Source organism: Erpetoichthys calabaricus, chromosome 10, assembly GCF_900747795.2.
Source record: "Erpetoichthys calabaricus chromosome 10, fErpCal1.3, whole genome shotgun sequence".
NCBI lineage: Eukaryota > Metazoa > Chordata > Cladistia > Polypteriformes > Polypteridae > Erpetoichthys > Erpetoichthys calabaricus.
This window is the reverse complement of record NC_041403.2, coordinates 56,597,153-56,617,876: the sequence shown is the minus strand read 5'-3', so window position 1 is coordinate 56,617,876 and position 20,724 is coordinate 56,597,153. Positions and strand designations below refer to the sequence as shown.

The window sequence follows — 20,724 nt, the reverse complement described above, 5'->3', positions numbered from 1 at the left end:
ATAACGGCCAAAGAAGAAAAAGGTGCAATACCCGAATGGGACTTCACAGGTGGATGGACGGACATCTCAAACAGAGCAGAAGCTTCCTTATGCCGATGGTAGCCCCCGGGCAAATGGACAGGCGTACTGACTGGACATGTTTCTAGTACCTTCCCTGACCGGGATAAAAGAAGAGAAGGACAAGGAAGGACTATCTCTGAGGGGTGTTTATTCCCCCCAGGCGCTAGATGGCAGTGGCCCTCAATATTTTTTTTTTTTTGTTCTTTATTTCGCCTTATACAATATCTTGTATTAGGAATTTGTTAGTTTTCGCATACCCCTTGGGGTCAGAGCGCAGGGTCAGCCATTGTACAGCGCACCTGGAGCAATTGCAGGTTAAAGGTCTTGCTCAAGGGCCCAGCAGAGTAGGATCTCCTTTGGCAGTGACGGGGATTTGAACCGGCAACCTTCTGGATACCAGCCCAGATCCTTAGCCTCAGAGCCACCACTCCACCCATTTGGGAACCAGCAGGGGAGTTCTAGTCTGGCATGGGTGCCGCAGGAGGGCACTGCAGGAAACTGTACTCCCTATTATGTGGAACTTCTGTGTGACCCAGAAGTACTTCCAGTGGACAGTGGCCCTGGCACCGGAAGTACTCCAGGGTCCTCAATAAAAGGGACTGCACTCCCTTGTCTAGGTGAGTTGGAGCTGGGAGGAAGGAAGGCAACACTTGAATGGAAGAGGACAGAGCGATAGAGAAAGGAGAGGGGATTGTGGAAGAAATAACTTGTGTTTTGGTATTTTATGGAAGTATTTATATAATAAACAACCCTTTGTTTGAACCCGGGACTATGTTCATAATGTTTGGGATTCACAGGCACCCCCATTCTATCACAAGATATAAAAGCAATTATACTTTATATATTTAACTGGCTCTTTATTTTATTTGTTCATATTTCAAATACACTATGGGTGTAGCATGTTTGTTAGTTTTCTGGAACCAAAACGGAAGTGCAAATGAAGAGTTCTATGCCTTTGTTTTGTGCCCCTCACACAAAGAAGCAGATATGACCCAGTGGCTTTAAATAATATTTAATAACAAATTTTATTTATAAGGCATCTTTCTTATTCACAGTTTACATGATAAGTAAAACTCTGTAGTTCTCATATCTTTTTAACTGTTCTCATATCTTTTTTTTTGGAACACATGCAACGGTCACACAGCAAGTGAAAGGTGGTATTAAATCAACAGTCTTGTAGGTTTAAAGTTTAATAGTTTTGTCATGCAATGCCACTGCCTATTTACAGTTGGTGATACAGTAGGGGCACAACTGAAATTGCTGATATACATTCTTTTGTTGAAAAAAAGGCAAAAACATTAATGAGTACACTGTGCCACATACGTTTAGTGAGATTCTAACATGAGTCAGTCTGACCTTTAAAAAAGAAACTAATAAAAGCCTGGTCATACTAACAACTGGATGAACATACCTGACATGCATTTTAAATATATATACATATATATATATATAGTTTTTTTTTTTTAAATTAAATTACAGGCACTGTTCTTGAGTTCAAATGCTCAAATTTTCTACTTTCTCTTATTGATGTTTCATTTGTTCTTTTAAATATTCTCAAAGAAACACAAGGCACATTTGTATTTCATTTGAAACACGGACCTAGCATACCTATTCACTTCTTTAATTCTCTAGGTTGTAAATTAGTTCTACTTATGGTGAAAGTAAAGATCACAAGGCAGCAGATTATTCACAGAGATCCATGTTAAGCATTGACATTCAAAGTTTACAAATAAAAAATGCAGTGACATTGTGAAGTTTAATGTGATGCAGACAGACAAAGGAGAGCATTGAGTCTTTGTGAAGTGCACAGATGCAGTAGGAGATTCTCCAAGGGATGTTTGAGACTCATTAAATACACTAAAACCTACCAGAAACATATAAAACTAATGCTTCACACAAACCAACCTGGTTATGGATTCACAGCACAAAAGTGGAGGAAAATGATAATTAAATGTATCTGTCTTAAAATTATTGACGTAAATATTATTTGAACCTCACCAGCCAAAGCATCTTTAATGGAACTTGCAGGTATAAAGTCAGTTCCATTAACTAGTAAGTGCTAAAAGAAACTCACCTGTGTTCCAAGTCCAAGAAGAATTAACATGAAGAAAAACAGAAGGGACCACAAAGGAGAGATGGGGAGCAGGGTCAAGGCTTCTGGATAAGCTACAAAGGCCAGCCCAGGCCCATGATCTGCCACTTGAGAAACATCAACCCCAAGATGGTGTGCCATGAAACCCAGGATGGAGAAGATGACAAAGCCTGCATAGACACTAGTTGCACAGTTTGTCACACTTATAATAATGCTGTCTCTATATGAAGACAAATGAAAGAAAAAATATTAATGGCATACAACTTCACTTGTTATTTTGAAAACTGACTTAAAGCAAAGAACTCTTTTATTTAATTTTGAATATAGCCATATTATAATGTTCTGCTTTATAACCTTTGCTGTTATTATATATTCTGAAAAAAGAGTTCAGAATAATGTTTATCAAACAATGTGCATAATGACATTTTACATTTGGTCAAAAATTATACTGTATTTGGGGCTAGGATAATATTAATATATTCTGAGACAATTATCTGTTTATGCATGATTTTATTTGTATTTCTCTCTGCTCTGTTCAAATTAACTCCCATAACTTTATGTTTCAATAGGATACAACTGTCAAAATGCTTCTTAAAAACGAGAGGCTACTCTCTGAATAAGGTGTCAGTTTCAGGGAATCCCCACTCATCTGGCATCATCAAGGGTTTTCAGTTGTTATAAAGAATCAATAGTTATTGAATCAAATATGTGCAAAACATTTATGGGGTAGCTGGGGGCAACACAGGCACTAGGCAGGCTGTGATGGAGTAACAGTTAAACAACACTATGAAACTAATAAATGAATGATTCTAATTATGCACTTTATGTACACAAATGACTAGCTGTACCAACAAACTAAAGAAACCTTTGTTTGTAATTTAATGTGTGTGTGTTATTTATCTATTTATAAGTTTAGTGCTTCTGTAAAAAGTCAAATCTTCCCCTGGGGACAAATAAAGTTCTATCTATCTATCTAAAATGTACAGTAGCACAAGAAGAGTTGCGTCTTTGACATTCCAGTAATGAAAGCATTTTGTCTCTAGGGGTCACTCTTGCAGTACAATCAATTTTCTATATTATTAAATTAAACATGTAATCACCCATCCAATTTTTAAACCCACTTAATACTGTCCTAATCCAATTACCCATTCATTTTTTAAAGCCTGATTTTCCCAGGAGAGAGTCATGGAGAGTCACAGTTTATCCTAGGAACATCCAACATAAGAATCTCAGCACATGAAATCCTTCAAACTTAAATTTCATATACTATTACCATTACTAATACAGCAGTTAGTTTGTGCATAATCAACATATAAAATACCTCGAATGCAGAATTACTTGCAAAAGATAATTAGGCTAGAACAGCCATAGAAGAATTCAAAAATAAAGATAAACTATACCTGTAGCAATTATTGTGGAATTTGTTATATGATGCCATGGTGATTAGTCCCCCCCAAGCACAGCCAAGAGAGTAGAAAATCTGGGAAGCAGCATCTCCCCACACCTACAGAAAAATATTTTTTGGTGATGTAATCTTTGAAAACTGTAACATTTAATTTAATTAGGCATTTATCAAAAATATAGCATTCAACAAAGAAAAAATACAATTCCCCCAAATGATGCCCACCACTCACCCTTTCTGTTTAAAACTAAAATTTAAATTCCTCCATTCTTCATATGGCCTTTTTATTCCTTACACTTAAAAAAAATATTGCTATAAGTGGGAGAACTCCTGGGGTCTTGCCCTAGACGGCATTTCCATACCCTAATTTTTACCTTTTACATTTTTATTAATTTTAATTAGAAACAGATAACATTCCATGCAGTCAAGTGAAATTTAATAAATCAAAGCAAAATTCAACCCCTACCTAAGAGAAAGAAAGATGAGCCAACAACAGAAACTACTTTATAAAAGGAGCAAGAAAAGTAGTGTATCCTTTTCCCCAAAATGGAAGCTTATTCTAGAATGTTATTTATTAGATCCTGACACATTTTTAAAAAGTTTTGAACAGATCTATAAGTGAGAATTTGATTTTTTCCAATTTCAAGTAGTATAGAGCATCATTTACCCACTGACGTAAGAGTGGTGGGGGTGGGATTCTTCCAGTTGAACAAGATAAGTCTACACGCTAGTACTATAGTAAAGGAAATGACAGTGTGTTTGTTCTTCTCCACTTTAAGGCCGTCTAGGAGTACACCAAACACAACTGTTAATTGGTTAGGAGTATTTGTCACACCAAGGCTGGCTGATCGGCATGCAAAGGTTTTTGTCCAAAATTTTGTTAATTTGGTGCACACCCAGAACATGTGGCCCAGTGAAGCTGGAGCTAGATTACAACTTTCACAGATTGAATCTTGCCCTGGAAACATTTTGGAAAATTTTAAACAAGATAAGAGATAAAAGTTTTTAAGTTGAATGACTGAATGCTCTGCACAAATGGAGCTCGAGTATATCCTGTGCATGGCTGCCTTCCACTCCTTTTCTGAAATATTAAGTGACAGATCCTTTACCCAATGTACTTTGGGGTCTTTGAAAGGAAGAGACTTTAAAATATTTTTATAAATTGTAGAGATGCTATCTGAGTCTTCAAGACTGATCAGTAATTCTTCTGGAATAGAACAAGATGGAAGGTGAGAAAAATTGGGAAGGTTCTGTTTAGCAAAATGTTTAGCTTGAAGGTAGTGGAGGAATTGTGTTGATGAGAAATTGCATTTGAAGCGTAATTGTTCGTAGGTTGCAAAGACATTACCTATGTACAAGTCTCTAAATGTTTTAATCCAAGACATTTTCCAGACATTGAAGAGTGTATATGTTTGAGAGGGTAGAAAAAGGTGGGTGTTATGTATAGGTGCAACAGATGAAAGCTTTTCTGTCTTAAAGTCCTTCCTACATTAGTTCCATATTCTGAGAGAATGAAGGGTAATTGGATTTTTAGTGTAATGATGGTAGTTTGTATTAATTGGGGCACAGAGCAAGGAATATAAAGAAGTACTGCAAGATTTTATTTCTATTGCAGATCTGGGGCCTCATGTATAACGCTGTGCGTAGAACTCACACTATAACATGGCATAAGCACAAAAGTGGAAATGTTCATACGCACAAAAAAATCCAGATGCATAAATCTGTGCAAACACCAACTTCCACGTTCTTCCGCTACATAAATCCCAGTCAGTGTGAAAAGTAACAGACGTGCACGCGCCTGCTGTCCCGCCCCAACTCCTCCCAGAATTATGCCTCTTTGAATATGCAAATCAATATAAATAGCCCTTAAGCTCAGTGTTCTGTGAAAAGGCAATGGCAAAAGCACAGGGGGAAATAGAAGAATTTCAGTGAATACGAAATGGAGTCAAGGAAAAACGTACTATTTGTTGGTTTAAACAGTGGTATAAACAACAAAAGGAAGTTGATCGAGCGACATAGAGGATCGGAGAAACTCAAAGGCTCAAGTTCACAAAGTCGCACAGTGCCCAAAATAAAAAAGAAGTTGTCAGATATCACAGTCGCCGTGAAAAGGCGAGTCGTAGCCCACTGTCTGAGTGACATATGAAAGCTTATTAGGGTACAGAGAAAAAAATATTGGCACACAGTGGGAAAAAAGCACGAAATGTCAACTTTGATCTTGAAATTTCCACTTTAATCACATAGTTTATTTTGTCATTAAAGTAGAACATCATAAACTTCATCTTAAAATCGTTTAATTTACTAGTTTCTCAAATCCCATCGTAACTAAAGTACCACGTTAAATGCTTTGTTTTGTATTTGATCTTTATTCTGCTCTATGTGTGTGAATCACTACGTGCTTCTTAAACCGGCTTTCTCTTCCTCCGACAAGACACAGAATCCATTACATTCATGATATTACAGCTCTCTGAATAATTAAAATACTGAGATGTATACTTGATATCATTTTCATGATGATAGGAGTTAAAACATGTTATTAAACATGGGAACACGGAGGTGTGGTGATTGTTCATGCCTCACGCAGGAGATTGGTCTGTATGATACACATTGTAGTAGGTCCTTGTTCTTCTTAGGAAAGATGGTAATTAATGCTTGGCGAAAAGTTTGAGGTAGAATTTTTTTCATTTTTAACCACTACAACATTGCCAATAATACTGCAGCTAACTTATTTGAGAATTTTTTTAATAAAATTCCACTGGGTAGCCATCAGGGATGGTTGCTTTCCCACTTTGAAGTGAGTTTACAGCATCTAGCAATTCTGAAAGTGTCAGAGGTTTATCCAGTTCCACAGCACAAAAAGTATTTAGCTGTGGTATCACTAATGAATGAATAAACTCATTAGATTGTGTCTTACCTTCTTTAAACTGAGTAGAATATAAGGACTTGCAGTACTCTCTAAATGTGTAAGTTATATTTTTATGGTCAATAATTTTATCTATATTTTTATGGTCAATAATTTTATCTCAGTTTGTGTTGTTAATTGCTGTTATTGAATTACAGACTTCCTGCTTGTGGATTTGTTGGGCTAAGATCTTATTGCCTTTTCTCCATGTTCATAATAATGATGTCACGATTTAAAGATAACTTGTTCTGTTTCTTTAGTAGTGAAGAGATTAAATTGTAATTGCAAAACCTGTCTTTTCCTATAGAGTGCCTTATGTGGAGACCTGGCATATTCTAGATCTATTCAGGTAATTTTGCTGATTTCACTCAGACACCTTCTTGGTTTCCAGTTTATTTTTGTAAGAAATATATGAAATAATCTGCTCTCTTTAAATGCCTTCTGAGCTTCCCAGACCTACTGAGACCTCTGAGGATGAATTTGTCAAGAAAATAATCAATTTGCTTGGATATGAATTCTGTACAATTCTTATCAGTTAATGACAGGGGGTTAAGACACCAGCTAAGAGATGTGTGCATAGGTCAAAGATAACAATAGTGTCATACTCACAAGATTTGATAGTGAGCAAAAAATCATTGTCTATGAGGAAACAATCAGTTCTTAAGTAACAATGATATATGGGTGAAAATTAGGTTAAGATTTAAGAACCTCCACAGGTCATATAAGTTATGATCCGTTACAAACTGTGTAATTATCTTTGCAGTATTAGATGTTATAGCCGTTGTATCTGAGGATCTGTCCAGGTCTGGATTTAAAACACAATTAAAGTCTCCGGCCATTATAATTTTATGAGTGTTCACATTAAGGATAGATGCAATTACATTTTGGAAGAAAACTATCATCTGCGTTAGGTGCATAGATATTAATCAAAATCATTTTAGTATTAGATAAATTGCCCGTCACCATGACAGAACGCCTTTCAGAATCACATATTGCATCTGACACTTCAAATGGGATAGTTCTGTGTATTAAGATTCCCACACCCCTGGTTTTCTTTGTATACAAGAGTGAAAAATGTGGCCAGACCACTCTCTTTGCAGCCGAAACTGGTGTTTGCTTAATATGCGAGTCTCCTGTAAAAATACTGTCTTGGCATTTAGACTTGTTAACTGCAAGAGTATTTTATTTCTCTTTAATTTATGATTGAGACCCTTGACATTCCAGCTCAAAAAGTGAACTATTTGGTCATAGAAATATTTCTTCCGAACTTTTGTTGACATTTTGTAGCCTTAGGTTAATGTAGTACATTGTACATACAATAGCTTTGACTTAGATTTCGTATTATCTGCTATGGTGCTTTATTTAATTAACCAGTCTTTTACAGTTTTTTTTCTTTAACCATTGGTCTATTATATTTGGACTGTTTAAGATAATAATACCATTAGTCTATTGTATTTAGACTGTATCTTCACAAGATATCTGTTTCAAATCTTCAAAATCCTGACCTCATGGTGAAATAAAAACACCATCACACACAAATTGTACATATATTCCATCCATCCATCCATCCATTGTCTCCCGCTTATCCGAGGTCGGGTCGCGGGGGCAGCAGCTTGAGCAGAGATGCCCAGACTTCCCTCTCCCCGGCCACTTCTTCTAGCTCTTCCGGGAGAATCCCAAGGCGTTCCCAGGCCAGTCGAGAGACATAGTCCCTCCAGCGTGTCCTGGGTCTTCCCCGGGGCCTCCTCCCGGTTGGACGTGCCCGAAACACCTCACCAGGGAGGCGTCCAGGAGGCATCCTGATCAGATGCCCGAGCCACCTCATCTGACTCCTCTCGATGCGGAGGAGCAGCGGCTCTACTCTGAGCCCCTCCCGGATGACTGAGCTTCTCACCCTATCTTTAAGGGAAAGCCCAGACACCCTGCGGAGGAAACTCATTTCAGCCGCTTGTATTCGCGATCTCGTTCTTTCGGTCACTACCCATAGCTCATGACCATAGGTGAGGGTAGGAACATAGATCGACTGGTAAATTGAGAGCTTCGCCTTGCGGCTCAGCTCCTTTTTCACCACGACAGACCGATGCAATGCACGCATTACTGCGGATGCCGCACCGATCCGCCTGTCGATCTCACGCTCCATTCTTCCCTCACTCGTGAACAAGACCCCGAGATACTTGAACTCCTCCACTTGGGGCAGGATCTCGCTACCAACCCTGAGAGGGCACTCCACCCTTTTCCGGTTGAGGACCATGGTCTCGGATTTGGAGGTGCTGATTCTCATCCCAGCCGCTTCACACTCGGCTGCGAACCGATCCAGAGAGAGCTGAAGATCACGGCCTGATGAAGCAAACAGGACAACATCATCTGCAAAAAGCAGTGACCCAATCCTGAGCCCACCAAACCGGACCCCCTCAACACCCTGGCTGCGCCTAGAAATTCTGTCCATAAAAGTTATGAACAGAATCGGTGACAAAGGGCAGCCCTGGCGGAGTCCAACTCTCATTGGAAACGGGTTCGACATACTGCCGGCAATGCGGACCAAGCTCTGGCACTGATCGTACAGGGACTGAACAGCCCTTATCAGGGGGGCCGGTACCCCATACTCTCGGAGTACCCCCCACAGGATTCCCCGAGGGACACGGTCGAATGCCTTTTCTAAGTCCACAAAACACATGTAGACTGGTTGGGCAAACTCCCATGCACCCTCCAGGACCCTGCTAAGGGTATAGAGCTGGTCCACTGTTCCGCAACCAGGACGAAAACCACACTGTTCCTCCTGAATCCGAGGCTCGACTATCCGACGGACCCTCCTCTCCAGGACCCCTGAATAGACTTTTCCAGGGAGGCTGAGGAGTGTGATCCCTCTGTAGTTGGAACACACCCTCCGATCCCCCTTCTTAAAGAGGGGGACCACCACCCCGGTCTGCCAATCCAGAGGCACTGTCCCTGATGTCCATGCGATGTTGCAGAGGCGTGTCAGCCAAGACAGTCCTACAACATCCAGAGCCTTGAGGAACTCCGGGCGTATCTCATCCACCCCCGGGGCCCTGCCACCAAGGAGTTTTTTGACCACCTCGGTGACCTCAGTCCCAGAGATGGGGGAGCCCACCTCTGAGTCCCCAGGCTCTGCTTCCTCATTGGAAGGCATGTTAATGGGATTGAGGAGGTCTTCGAAGTATTCCCCCCCACCGACCCACAACGTCCCGAGTCGAGGTCAGCAGCGCACCATCCCCACCATATACAGTGTTGACACTGCACTGCTTCCCCTTCCTGAGACGCCGGATGGTGGACCAGAATCTCCTCGAAGCCGTCCGAAAGTCATTCTCCATGGCCTCCCCAAACTCCTCCCACGCCCGAGTTTTTGCCTCAGCAACCACCAAAGCCGCATTCCGCTTGGCCTGCCGGTACCTATCAGCTGCCTCCGGGGTCCCACAGGACAAAAGGGTCCTGTAGGACTCCTTCTTCAGCTTGACGGCATCCTTCACCGCCGGTGTCCACCAGCGGGTTTGGGGATTGCCGCCACGACAGGCACCGACCACCTTACGGCCACAGCTCCGGTCAGCTGCCTCAACAATAGAGGCACGGAACATGGCCCATTCGGACTCAATGTCCCCCACCTCCCTCGGGATGTGGTCGAAGTTCTGCCGGAGGTGGGAGTTGAAGCTACTTCTGACAGGGGGCTCTGCCAGACGTTCCCAGCAGACCCTCACAACACGTTTGGGCCTACCACGCCTGACCGGCATCCTCCCCCACCATCGAAGCCAACTCACCACCAGGTGGTGATCAGTTGACAGCTCCGCCCCTCTCTTCACCCGAGTGTCCAAGACATGTGGCCGCAAGTCCGACGACACGACCACAAAGTCGATCATCGAACTGAGGCCTAGGGTGTCCTGGTGCCACGTGCACATATGAACACCCCTATGCTTGAACATGGTGTTCGTTATGGACAATCCGTGACGAGCACAGAAGTCCAATAACAAAACACCGCTCGGGTTCAGATCAGGGGGGCCATTCCTCCCAATCACGCCCTTCCAGGTCTCACTGTCATTGCCCACGTGAGCATTGAAGTTTCCCAGCAGAACGAGGGAGTCCCCAGAAGGTATGCCCTCTAGCACCCCCTCCAGGGACTCCAAAAAGGGTGGGTACTCCGAACTGCTGTTCGGTGCATACGCACAAACAACAGTTAGGACCCGTCCCCCCACCCGAAGGCGAAGGGAGGCTACCCTCTCGTCCACCGGGGTAAACCCCAATGTACAGGCTCCAAGTTGGGGGGCAATAAGTATACCCACACCTGCTCGGCGCCTCTCACCGGGGGCAACTCCAGAGTGGTAGAGAGTCCAGCCCCTCTCAAGGAGATTGGTTCCAGAGTCCAAGCTGTGCGTCAAGGTGAGCCCGACTATATCTAGCCGGAACCTCTCAACTTCGCGCACTAGCTCAGGCTCCTTCCCCTTCAGAGAGGTGACATTCCACGTCCCAAGAGCCAGTTTCTGTAGCCGAGGATCGGACCGCCAAGGTCCCCGCCTTCGGCCACCACCCAACTCACACTGCACCCGACCTCCTTGGCCCCTCCCATAGGTGGTGAGCCCATGGGAAGTGTACATATATTCCAGTTTACAAATATTCACTAACCTTGGCATCCAGGATTATGCTCCATTGAGGGGTCAAGTAGTACTTGATACCATTTATAGCTCCTTCCAGTGTGATGCCACGGACAAAAAGGATTGTAAGAACTACATAAGGGAACGTGGCTGTAAAGTAAACCACCTAGGTGATATAAACAGATGCTGTCATGAAGTGAGCAAATATGCAATTGCGAATTGATAATCAAAAATGTACATTAATTTTGCATGCTTGTTTGTCCCTATGGTATTGGCTTATAGAAACACTCCTGTCAAGCTAAAATCATTTATATACAATATTTTTTTTTCTTCTGTAAGGCATATACTCCATTAAAATGGAACATTAGCACCACCAGTTCGATTCTAGTTTAGATTTAATATACCCAATTACTTGATATTCTTTATCTGTTTATCTTTGTATCAGTTCCAAACACAGGGCTGTGTAAAGCCAGTGCCTTTCCTGTCAACATTACTAAAAACAAAATAACTATGGTGTAAGGTAGAAAACAACCCTAGATATAATGCAGGTTCACCACAGAGGCAAAGTATACAACAAATTTGTAAAATGAGAAAATATACAGACTTACCTTTCCAGAAGATTTGACTCCTCTGATAAGGCAGAGGAAGACAACAGTCCAAGAGCAAGCAAGACAGCCCAGAATAGGAAGCCTTACATTTCCAAAGTTTCCAATGTCATCAGAAATGTTAAGTACGTAGTATCTGATACCAAGAACACAAACAAAGGACCTTTACTTAAAGATATCATTATAGTTTCAATTCATCATTATAGTTTCATCAATTAACAAGTCTTTTTCTAAAACCCTTTACTATTGTTTTCCCCCTTTCCACTTCCATTCTTGTGTTAATACTGAGTATACCTTAATGTGGCTGAAAATTTTTTATTTATTAACTTACTTCCAATATTCCTCACTTGGACTTGTCCTCTTTGCTGTGTGGTTTATCATTGCAGACACATTAGCCATTAAAGTAGCAGAAGATCCATTGGAGTAATTTCCACCCCCCACCACCCCACTGCAGTCTGGTGTATTCCATGGATTATTACAGTATGTCCATGGCAGGAGGTTCGTCATGGACATGAAGAAGTAGTAGAAAGCAATGCAGATCACCACATTGTAATAAATACCAATATATGTGGAAACAACCATCATGCCATAGCCAACTCCTATTTGATAGAGGAAAAAAAATCAGTTAAAGAATGTATCTTCTTATAATGATTTTACAAAATAATGATTATTACTTAACATGAGTTCTCATAAGCTATTAAAAACTATATACTTCTTCCTTCATTTAACTTTCCATTGTCCTGATAAATGGATACTTGTTGCTGAATAAAGTTATGAGAACAGGAAAAAATATTTTAAATGTTCTATAAGCAATGGGCAAAGGCAAGGACCATCCCTGAACAAAACAGCAGTCCACCACAGCAAATAAATAACTGGACACACACACCTACTCACCTTGGCTTTATTTACATGTACTAAATAAAACCTAATAGCCTCGTTGCCAGGTTAAGCTTAGTCACTAAATTTGACAAGTGAAATGATTATTTATAAAATCTACTCTTTATAACTTAATTAAATATTTTAGAAAAGCCAATGGCTGTCTTGTGAAAAGATTCTATACTTGGTCCTTTATATGATTCTGACATTCAAAAATGAAATAGAAATTTTAAATGTAATTGTCAAGCAAACATCTTCAATAGCTGTTACAGTCTGTAAAGCTATTTTAAAGACATTGTAATGTCTAGAATATATTAAACATAAAATGACTTTTAAGGTGTTTGTTTTTACCTTTAAAAATAGGGCTGACCTTCCAGACCCCAAGACAGCCAAGACTGGCAAACTGACCAAAGGACAGCTCCAGAAAAAACAGAGGAATCCCACAGAACACCAACATGATGAAGTATGGGAACATAAATGCACCTATAAGAAAATACAGATATACTTGTCTGTGAGGTTTGGCACTCAAACTGTACAAACATTATTCTCCAGAGACCTAGTCAAAGTTCAAAATTGGATTTTTTTCAACAGGCAAAAAGAGGCTGAACAAAAATAGCAGTAGGCATATTGTTCATGAATTACCCCAATACAATCATAATAGTAATTGCAAAAATATTATGAAAAGTTGTTTGGCAGTTCAAATTCAGGCATTAATAATCTATAAGCATGTAAAACATGAACGAGAAGCAAATTTCCATAGCATTTTTAAATCTGATATTAACTGCAATTATATAGTCAGTCAACAATGTCTGTCGTAACCTAACTTAAGATATGCTTCATCGGTTATTTTAATAGGTACTTTTCTTGTGGCTGCTGTACTCTTCTGTCAGTTCTATTAAGGTGTATTTTTGGCCTAAGTTGTACTTGGAAACTTTTTTGGGTTCATTAACACTACAATTGTATGTTTGATGCACAACAATTCCCACATAAATGTACTCTTGTAATTCACTCTTGCAACTGCATGGAATTAATTTGTTGTTGTAGATAAAAAATAGGTCCAACACATTTTAAGCAGTGTTTTCTTTCAAAAAACTTTTTTTTTTAAAAATGCATATGGGTTTTATTACATAGTCTATCACAGGGCACAATCCCACACACAGATCACGACAGCTATTTTAATAATGGTATAATGCATCATCATTTTACAATATAACCAGGGTTAAATCAACTTCACGCTACTGTACTACCAGGTTGCCTAACATATACACCACACAATAAGCCAAATAACCGAAATACAATATAATAATTTATTCATAGTTTGCAGATATCATAAAATCTATTACGATAATCAGTTATAAACAAGTTAAGTTTCAACTGTTAATTACTGTATTAATATTTCAAGTAATCGTTGAAACCTCTAAAAAATTCATGTAAACATTTTAACTTATACCCAACCACATTCTTAGCTACTAAGTCCTGTAATTTACAGTAACAGACTAACCTCCTCCATTTCTATAGCAGAGGTACGGAAATCTCCAGACATTTCCGAGTCCAACCGCATAGCCAACACTTGTCAGAACAAATTCAATCTGGTTGCCCCAGTTTCCACGTCGTACATTTTCATCTTTCTTCATTTCTTCACCAGGAATAGCTCCATTCTGCAAGAGAATCAAAAACAAAGAACACTTTTGTAAGATAATGTAAGCATGTTTTTGGAAAAGCTAGGTTGATACTGATGCTACACTACACTCTCCAGTTCTAGCCTTTTGAATATATATGCCCTTATCTCTTGTTTCCTGTATTAAAGAAAAGCAGTGGTTTTTTTTCTTTAGACGACACTGTGCCACTACACTTAAGACCCAAAACTCTGTTCTTCTTCCAAAACAACAAGACAATCTAACACTAAACATGGGCTATATACACCTATTCTGAACAGTTTCCCAGAACATGCAAAATAAATAGTGAAACTACTATTAATCATTGACTGGAGCTTTTTGACCTATTCTTGATAAGAAACAAAAAATATACATATAATTATAAATTATCGGTGGTTTACAAATAACACAAATAATAATAGGTTAAATTGCTAATACATAAAATGTAAAAACCTATAAATATTTCATATTATTTTAGCACTAACATTAAAACACTAACCCCCTACTTAAATCACATACTGTGCTTGTTTGTTACTTTTGATCTTTAGTTTCATATTTTACTGTTCATTCCAAGACTTTTCTCTGGCCTCTTTCATCTCTTAAAACAAAAATATATTAAATTACTCAAAATAAAAAAACAATCTTTAATCAATTAACCTTTAGCTTAAATAGCATCCTTCACTGAGTACACCAATACAAGATGTTCCACTAAACAAATAAATACCATTCAAAGTAAGAATTAAATTCAAGATCATTCATTACATGATACATTACAAGGAAACAAATAGTATGTGATGGCTAAATGAGTAAAGATATGAGTAAATTTATATTATGAGAAGCCACTGGTATTTGTACATTCTAATCAAACAACATACCTAAAAGTATATTTTTTAAATATGGCTATAGCCATCTACAGCATTTTGTAATTAGAGTGTAAACTGATGCATCTCTAATGAGGGGCAAAAGGCAGATATTCACAGAACTGAATCTGTCTTTAGTAAACCTGACAAATGTTTTTCTACATACTACAACTTCATCAATGTCTCCCTTCTATACACTTGTAGGCTGACCACTTCTGACCACTCTTTTTAATTTAAATACATAACTGAAAGTTTAACTCCTTACTACATAAAATTGACAGTTTTACTAGCACACTTGGCTCTCCATTAGAGAATGGCAAAGTTAAAACTTTTTACAAGAAAGCTAGTAACAAACATAAAGGAGAATCCTGTTTGTGTGTTGTGTAGTTTCCACATTAAAAACACTTGTGGTTCACCTGGTGTTGTGGTAGTTTCTTCATTATAATTCAGTGTGTAGAACATTATGTGTGCAACTTACTGTAAATAAAACCTCAATTTCAAAAAATGCTCCCATGTTAAAATCTACAGTATCATTCTCTACTGAAAGATGTTTTGTTTTCTAATGATTAAAGAGCTGCTGATTGTTCCCTAACTATATTAGAATAAAGGCAATTTTATGACTGTTTTTGAATTTGGCATAGTAAACAATTTATGTAATTATAGCCAGCATTAAGATGATTATGTACTTTTGTTTTCAGTAGTTAAATAGTTTCTGTGGTCTTTGAAAAGATACATCTGTAAGAAAGAATGCAGTACAACAAATATTTATTTTCCATATATAGTCAGGTTACCCTGGATAAGCAGGTTAGATAGATAGATAGATAGATAGAGAAATGATTATTACTTGGCTGACATCTTTATTCAAGATGACTTACAACATCTGCAAGATACAATTGTGGTAAAGTGACATGCTAATGGATACATTGTGTCAGTAGCAGGATTTGAATCCATAACCTCAGGGTTTGAGGTTCAAAGTCTTAACCACTATACCACAACAATTTTAGTTACACCAACTTTTAATCTTTAAAAAGCATTCAGTAGCCAGAACACTAACATTTTCTGCACCTGATGCTACTGTTTCTGTATTTGTTCAGCTGGCTGCAACACAGCACTGGAGTCTCCGATGTGCTCCTAGCACATAGCTGTCATGCACAATGTTGGGTCAGGTGCAGGAAATTTAAAACTAGAGTTCCTCTGGTTAGCACCATATGAGGCTACACGGGTCCCAAGGCACAAGCTCTGTAAAGTAAAGGCTGGAATTGAAAGCACTCCTGGCACACATTTAACAGTTGCCTGTAGTTTTCCACATTTTGAGATTTTAAGAGCTTTATGTGCCATTTTAGTTAAATATACAGTGGCCTCACTCTCTAATATGTAGTGAAAATAGAAAGATATCTACATTTAAGTATGAAAGCTGAATAACAACAGGAGATAATATATTTAATGACTACAACTTCACTTAAATAGTCTTAAAGACTTTGAAGAACAATTCAGAGCAAAATGTTCAATATATTCCTTAGATGCCAATTCACTCCTTTTCTAAACAACTTGTCTTAATGAGGCTTCCAGTGCGGTTTGAAACACAGGCAGATGCAGTAATACATATAAAGTGGAAATCAGCCCTAGATTGGTCCCCTGAAATGGCGCATTCTTTCAGATTTGAATTGTCAATTAATTTTGTCTTTGAAATGTAAGAACACAGGAAGAACATGAATGCTCTGAAAAACAGGGAAGATTGGCAGAAGTCAAATCAGGAAAAATTGCAATGTGTAATACCAACACTATCTCACCTGCAAATAATTAAGTGATGCTATTTGGACTTCATCTACACCTGGAAAGTACTTGGAAACCCTCTGGTTTTCTTTTTTCTCCCTATTTATTTGTACATCTTTTATTCAAACAACTACCTAATTACAAAAATGCATAACCATAGTACTGCTGCCTTACATGTCCATCCTGGTCCAATCACTGATTTTGTGCAGTCTGAATGTTCTCTGGTTTGAGCCTGAAAACAGATATTATTCTCAAGGTTTTACCATTTTCTCCTACATGCTAAAGATTGTAGATTAGGTTGACAGGCTAAAAATAAATGTGTGTGAATATATACATGTTTGCCCTGAGAAGGACTGATGCTTCATCCTGGATTGATTTATGCATTTTTCCAAATCATGGTGAGAGAGAGTCTAGCTTTTCACAACACTAAACAGAAATATTTTGTTTCTGAAAGTGCTAAGTGAAAATATGCATACTTTGCATACTATGCATAATTTTAAAAACTGTATGTACATAAAAAATTAAGTAAGAGTAAATTACAAAATGCACAAGATGTTAGGTAATTTTAAATCTCTTGTGACCCTCTACCCCAGGATACATATAACACAAATATTGATTTCACTAAAAAAAGAACCATTAATACATGGTATACAATTTTTTAAATTAAGACTGAATTTGTTCCATAATATCTGAGTACTGAAAAAAAAATTCAAATAACTGAGGTGGTTCTGTGGAAGAACACCCAGCAGGTCAAAGTGAGAAATGACTAGCTGCGTGATTTTAGAAGGTTTTCATTACTGCTAGTGATGAGTGAGCTTCATGGTGATCACTTTGCCTCAAGTTCGGAGAAATCATGAAAGTGTTCGTGAGTATCGCCAAACTCAGCGAAATGCATTGAAGTCAATGTGGAAGGACTAATTGAACTAGATTTGACTGGATTATATTGGTGTAATCATCTTTAAAGTGTCTCCGAGGGCTAAGAAAATTTCTGCAAATAATACTGGACTGATTACTGTGGCCAAAAAGGTGACCTGAGCTGTGTGGCAACAGTGCCAGCCACTGCACCACCATGAGATCAAAGAAGAAAGAATGAAATCAGAGATGCCCAATGATATATTTTCTCAAAACAAAGTAGAAATGCAGAAATCATAGTCAAAAATCCAAAAAAAATATGTAGGTCTTTTAAAGGCAGAAAATTTTAAGTGGCATGCCATGACAGAAGCCGCTGGATTGTTCTATTTTTTGAAGTCGCTCTGAAGGCTCTCCAAACTGTCTGTGCTGATGCTTTGTACTTTTTCTTCTATCAAAAAGATAGAAATAGTAATAAATCTTTTGTTATTTTTATTATTTCATAGAGTCTTTTGTTTTGGGGGGGTGGACTTCAGGTTCCTTCAAGATTTGTTTTTTATCTCCACGTAGCTAATTATGCACGCATAGGGAGTGTGCCTTCTTCTCTTATATTGACGTGGAACTCTAAGATCAACCTACACATTTGGCAACAAGCAGAGATATCTCGTTACTTATGCTGTATATGTTTCATAAAAATTAAATTTGGAGAACTTACATTATTTACTTATTTGTTCTACCACTAATTAAATTCCACAAACCCTGGGGGGCAGTCCCTTACAATGCTGGCTATTACAGGCCTGGGAGATGTCACACTGGCCTAGCAAAGCATTATGGGGTGCTGGAGGAAAAAAATTCTCCTAAACCGGCTGAATTATCAGTAAATAATTTGACAAACAAAGGCGAACGCGAATGCAACAAATTTGCCTTGACAAAATTCGGTGATCAACACTAATTACAGCAAAACATTATCTAATGAAACAGACATATACAATACTTTTTGTAGCACACATATGATAAATCTATTTATCCATTTTCTAACCCACTTACTCAGTTTATTTTCACTGGTGCCTTCATACACTCACACACCTACAGTGTAATGATTTAGAATTGCCAATTGCCTTTGGGATGTACAATAAATTTTCTGAGTACGTGCAGAGAACCTACAAATAGCTGGATATCTTGCAGATTTCCATGGTGTAACAGTGGACTTGTAATTCCATCATTACTGATGACCAGAAATGTGCAATTTAAGTGACCATTAAATGCTTTTCCAGCTCTCCAGTGTTCAGAGTTTATGTTTTTTGGCTCACTGCAACTACATACTAAACTGATTACATAGTCATGCATGAAAACCCCAGCAAAGATTCCATTCTTCATCTACCAGTGCCTCTGCATCCACTGCCCACTACAATGTACTGTAATGCTCAAAGCCTGCATGGAGCCTATTCCAGCTAGAATAGGCCAAAAGACAGGTACAAACCCTATCCACCACAAGGCGTATGCAAACACACACACACACACACACGCACACACACACACACACACACACACACAACAAGCCTAATTTAGCATCACCATTTCACATAATATGCATTTGGACAGAGGGAGGAAACTGGAGCAAATAGAGGAAACCCAGCACTGCAAACTCCATGCAGACAGGACCTGGGACATGATCCCAGTTCTCCTTAATGCAAAGCAGCACCACCACAACTGTGCCACCATACCACCCCCTTTTAAAATGGTAAAAGAATCAATCAATCCCCAATAATATTTTGTGAGTACTGTGAAATGGACCTATCTATTTGCTCTTTGCCACATTCAACACTTGTCTTGGCTCACTATAAAATCCAGGCACATTTTCTAAAAGCATATCTACCAAATTTGATTGAGTTAAAAGCAGAGATATGGAAATGCCCAAGAAAAATAACATATTCAACAAAACATATTCCTAAAGCATATTAAAGTAAAGGCACAGGCAACATAGAGTCGTGCTTTCACCAAAAGTAACTATGGATCACACATGTAAATACATTTGTTTCCAATTTGCTTATTGTTGCTTTTTATTTAATACAACACTATAAATTTCCCCCAATAACCATTGATCCACTGTACATGATAAGTTATGTTGAACAAGGCACACAGAATGTAATGTTTCTTCCAATTTGGCCCACTACCTACACTCACATGATTTATTATGCCTCACCAAAACACACTTAGGCATATAGACATTCCAATTGTGTTTATGGAATTTTAACTTAATAACTCATTCTGCTTCACTGTGTAACCTTTGACCATGGTCCAGATGAGTTCATATAAGTAAAGCTATTTTGGGGCATCAACACAAGAAGAGACGTTGCCCACAGACTTAAGAAGTTAAGACTGGCTCTAGGCTGGGCACTACTAGCCTGGACCTGTGGAGACAGAAGGACATTGGCTGTCATGAACAATGTTTCACACTCTGCGCATGGCACCCTGGGCAACGTGTGAGGTACCTTCAGCACAAGGCTGACTGTATTATTTAGCTTCAGAAAGTGATATCATAGGTAATTTTTAATAGCTGTCATGTATTTCACAACATACCCTCTGGCTAGAGGGTACATTTTTTGGAAGATTTAAAATGTTCAGTTTCAATTACAATATTTTATATATGTATATTTGTCAAACTGTTTCATGTTGTGTGTAGTTTTGTGTGTTGGCCACTGTAACATAAAAACATTATTGACTCTAGAGGAAAAATTTCTAAGTATAAATGGGTTTGAAATGCACATGTAGGAATGTGTGAGGAAAAAAAATCAAACCTTGTTTTTTTACTGTATGCAAAATTAAATTTAACATGGAGTACATGTACAGTAAATGGCTCTTCTGTGCTTTTGCAAGTTTGCCCCATTGTACTCAAACACACACACACTTAAACAATTACTTTTAGAGTTGTGTTAGCTTACACTGCTCTCTCCTCAAAATGTTGACTGAAACAAAGCTTTGCACCATCAGAAAAACATTATGTATGTATCAAGCATGTCAAAATCGCATGTCCATTTTTACACAGGCATGA

The 20,724-nt window shown here is 38.6% G+C and overlaps 1 protein-coding gene across 3 annotated transcripts in view; it reads right to left on the bottom strand.

Moving 5' to 3' along the window:
• slc6a9 (solute carrier family 6 member 9) overlaps nt 1-20,724 on the bottom strand; it is a 163,625-nt gene that overhangs the window by 14,076 nt on the left and 128,825 nt on the right. For all 3 annotated transcript variants that reach the window (XM_028811277.2, XM_051933142.1, XM_051933143.1), the window contains 7 exons: nt 14,037-14,193; nt 12,887-13,018; nt 11,991-12,258; nt 11,663-11,795; nt 11,086-11,220; nt 3,553-3,656; nt 2,135-2,372 (listed from right to left, as the gene is read on the bottom strand). In XM_028811277.2, the coding sequence (XP_028667110.2) occupies nt 2,135-2,372; nt 3,553-3,656; nt 11,086-11,220; nt 11,663-11,795; nt 11,991-12,258; nt 12,887-13,018; nt 14,037-14,193 (1,167 nt within the window). The remainder of the gene's footprint in view (nt 1-2,134; nt 2,373-3,552; nt 3,657-11,085; nt 11,221-11,662; nt 11,796-11,990; nt 12,259-12,886; nt 13,019-14,036; nt 14,194-20,724) is intronic.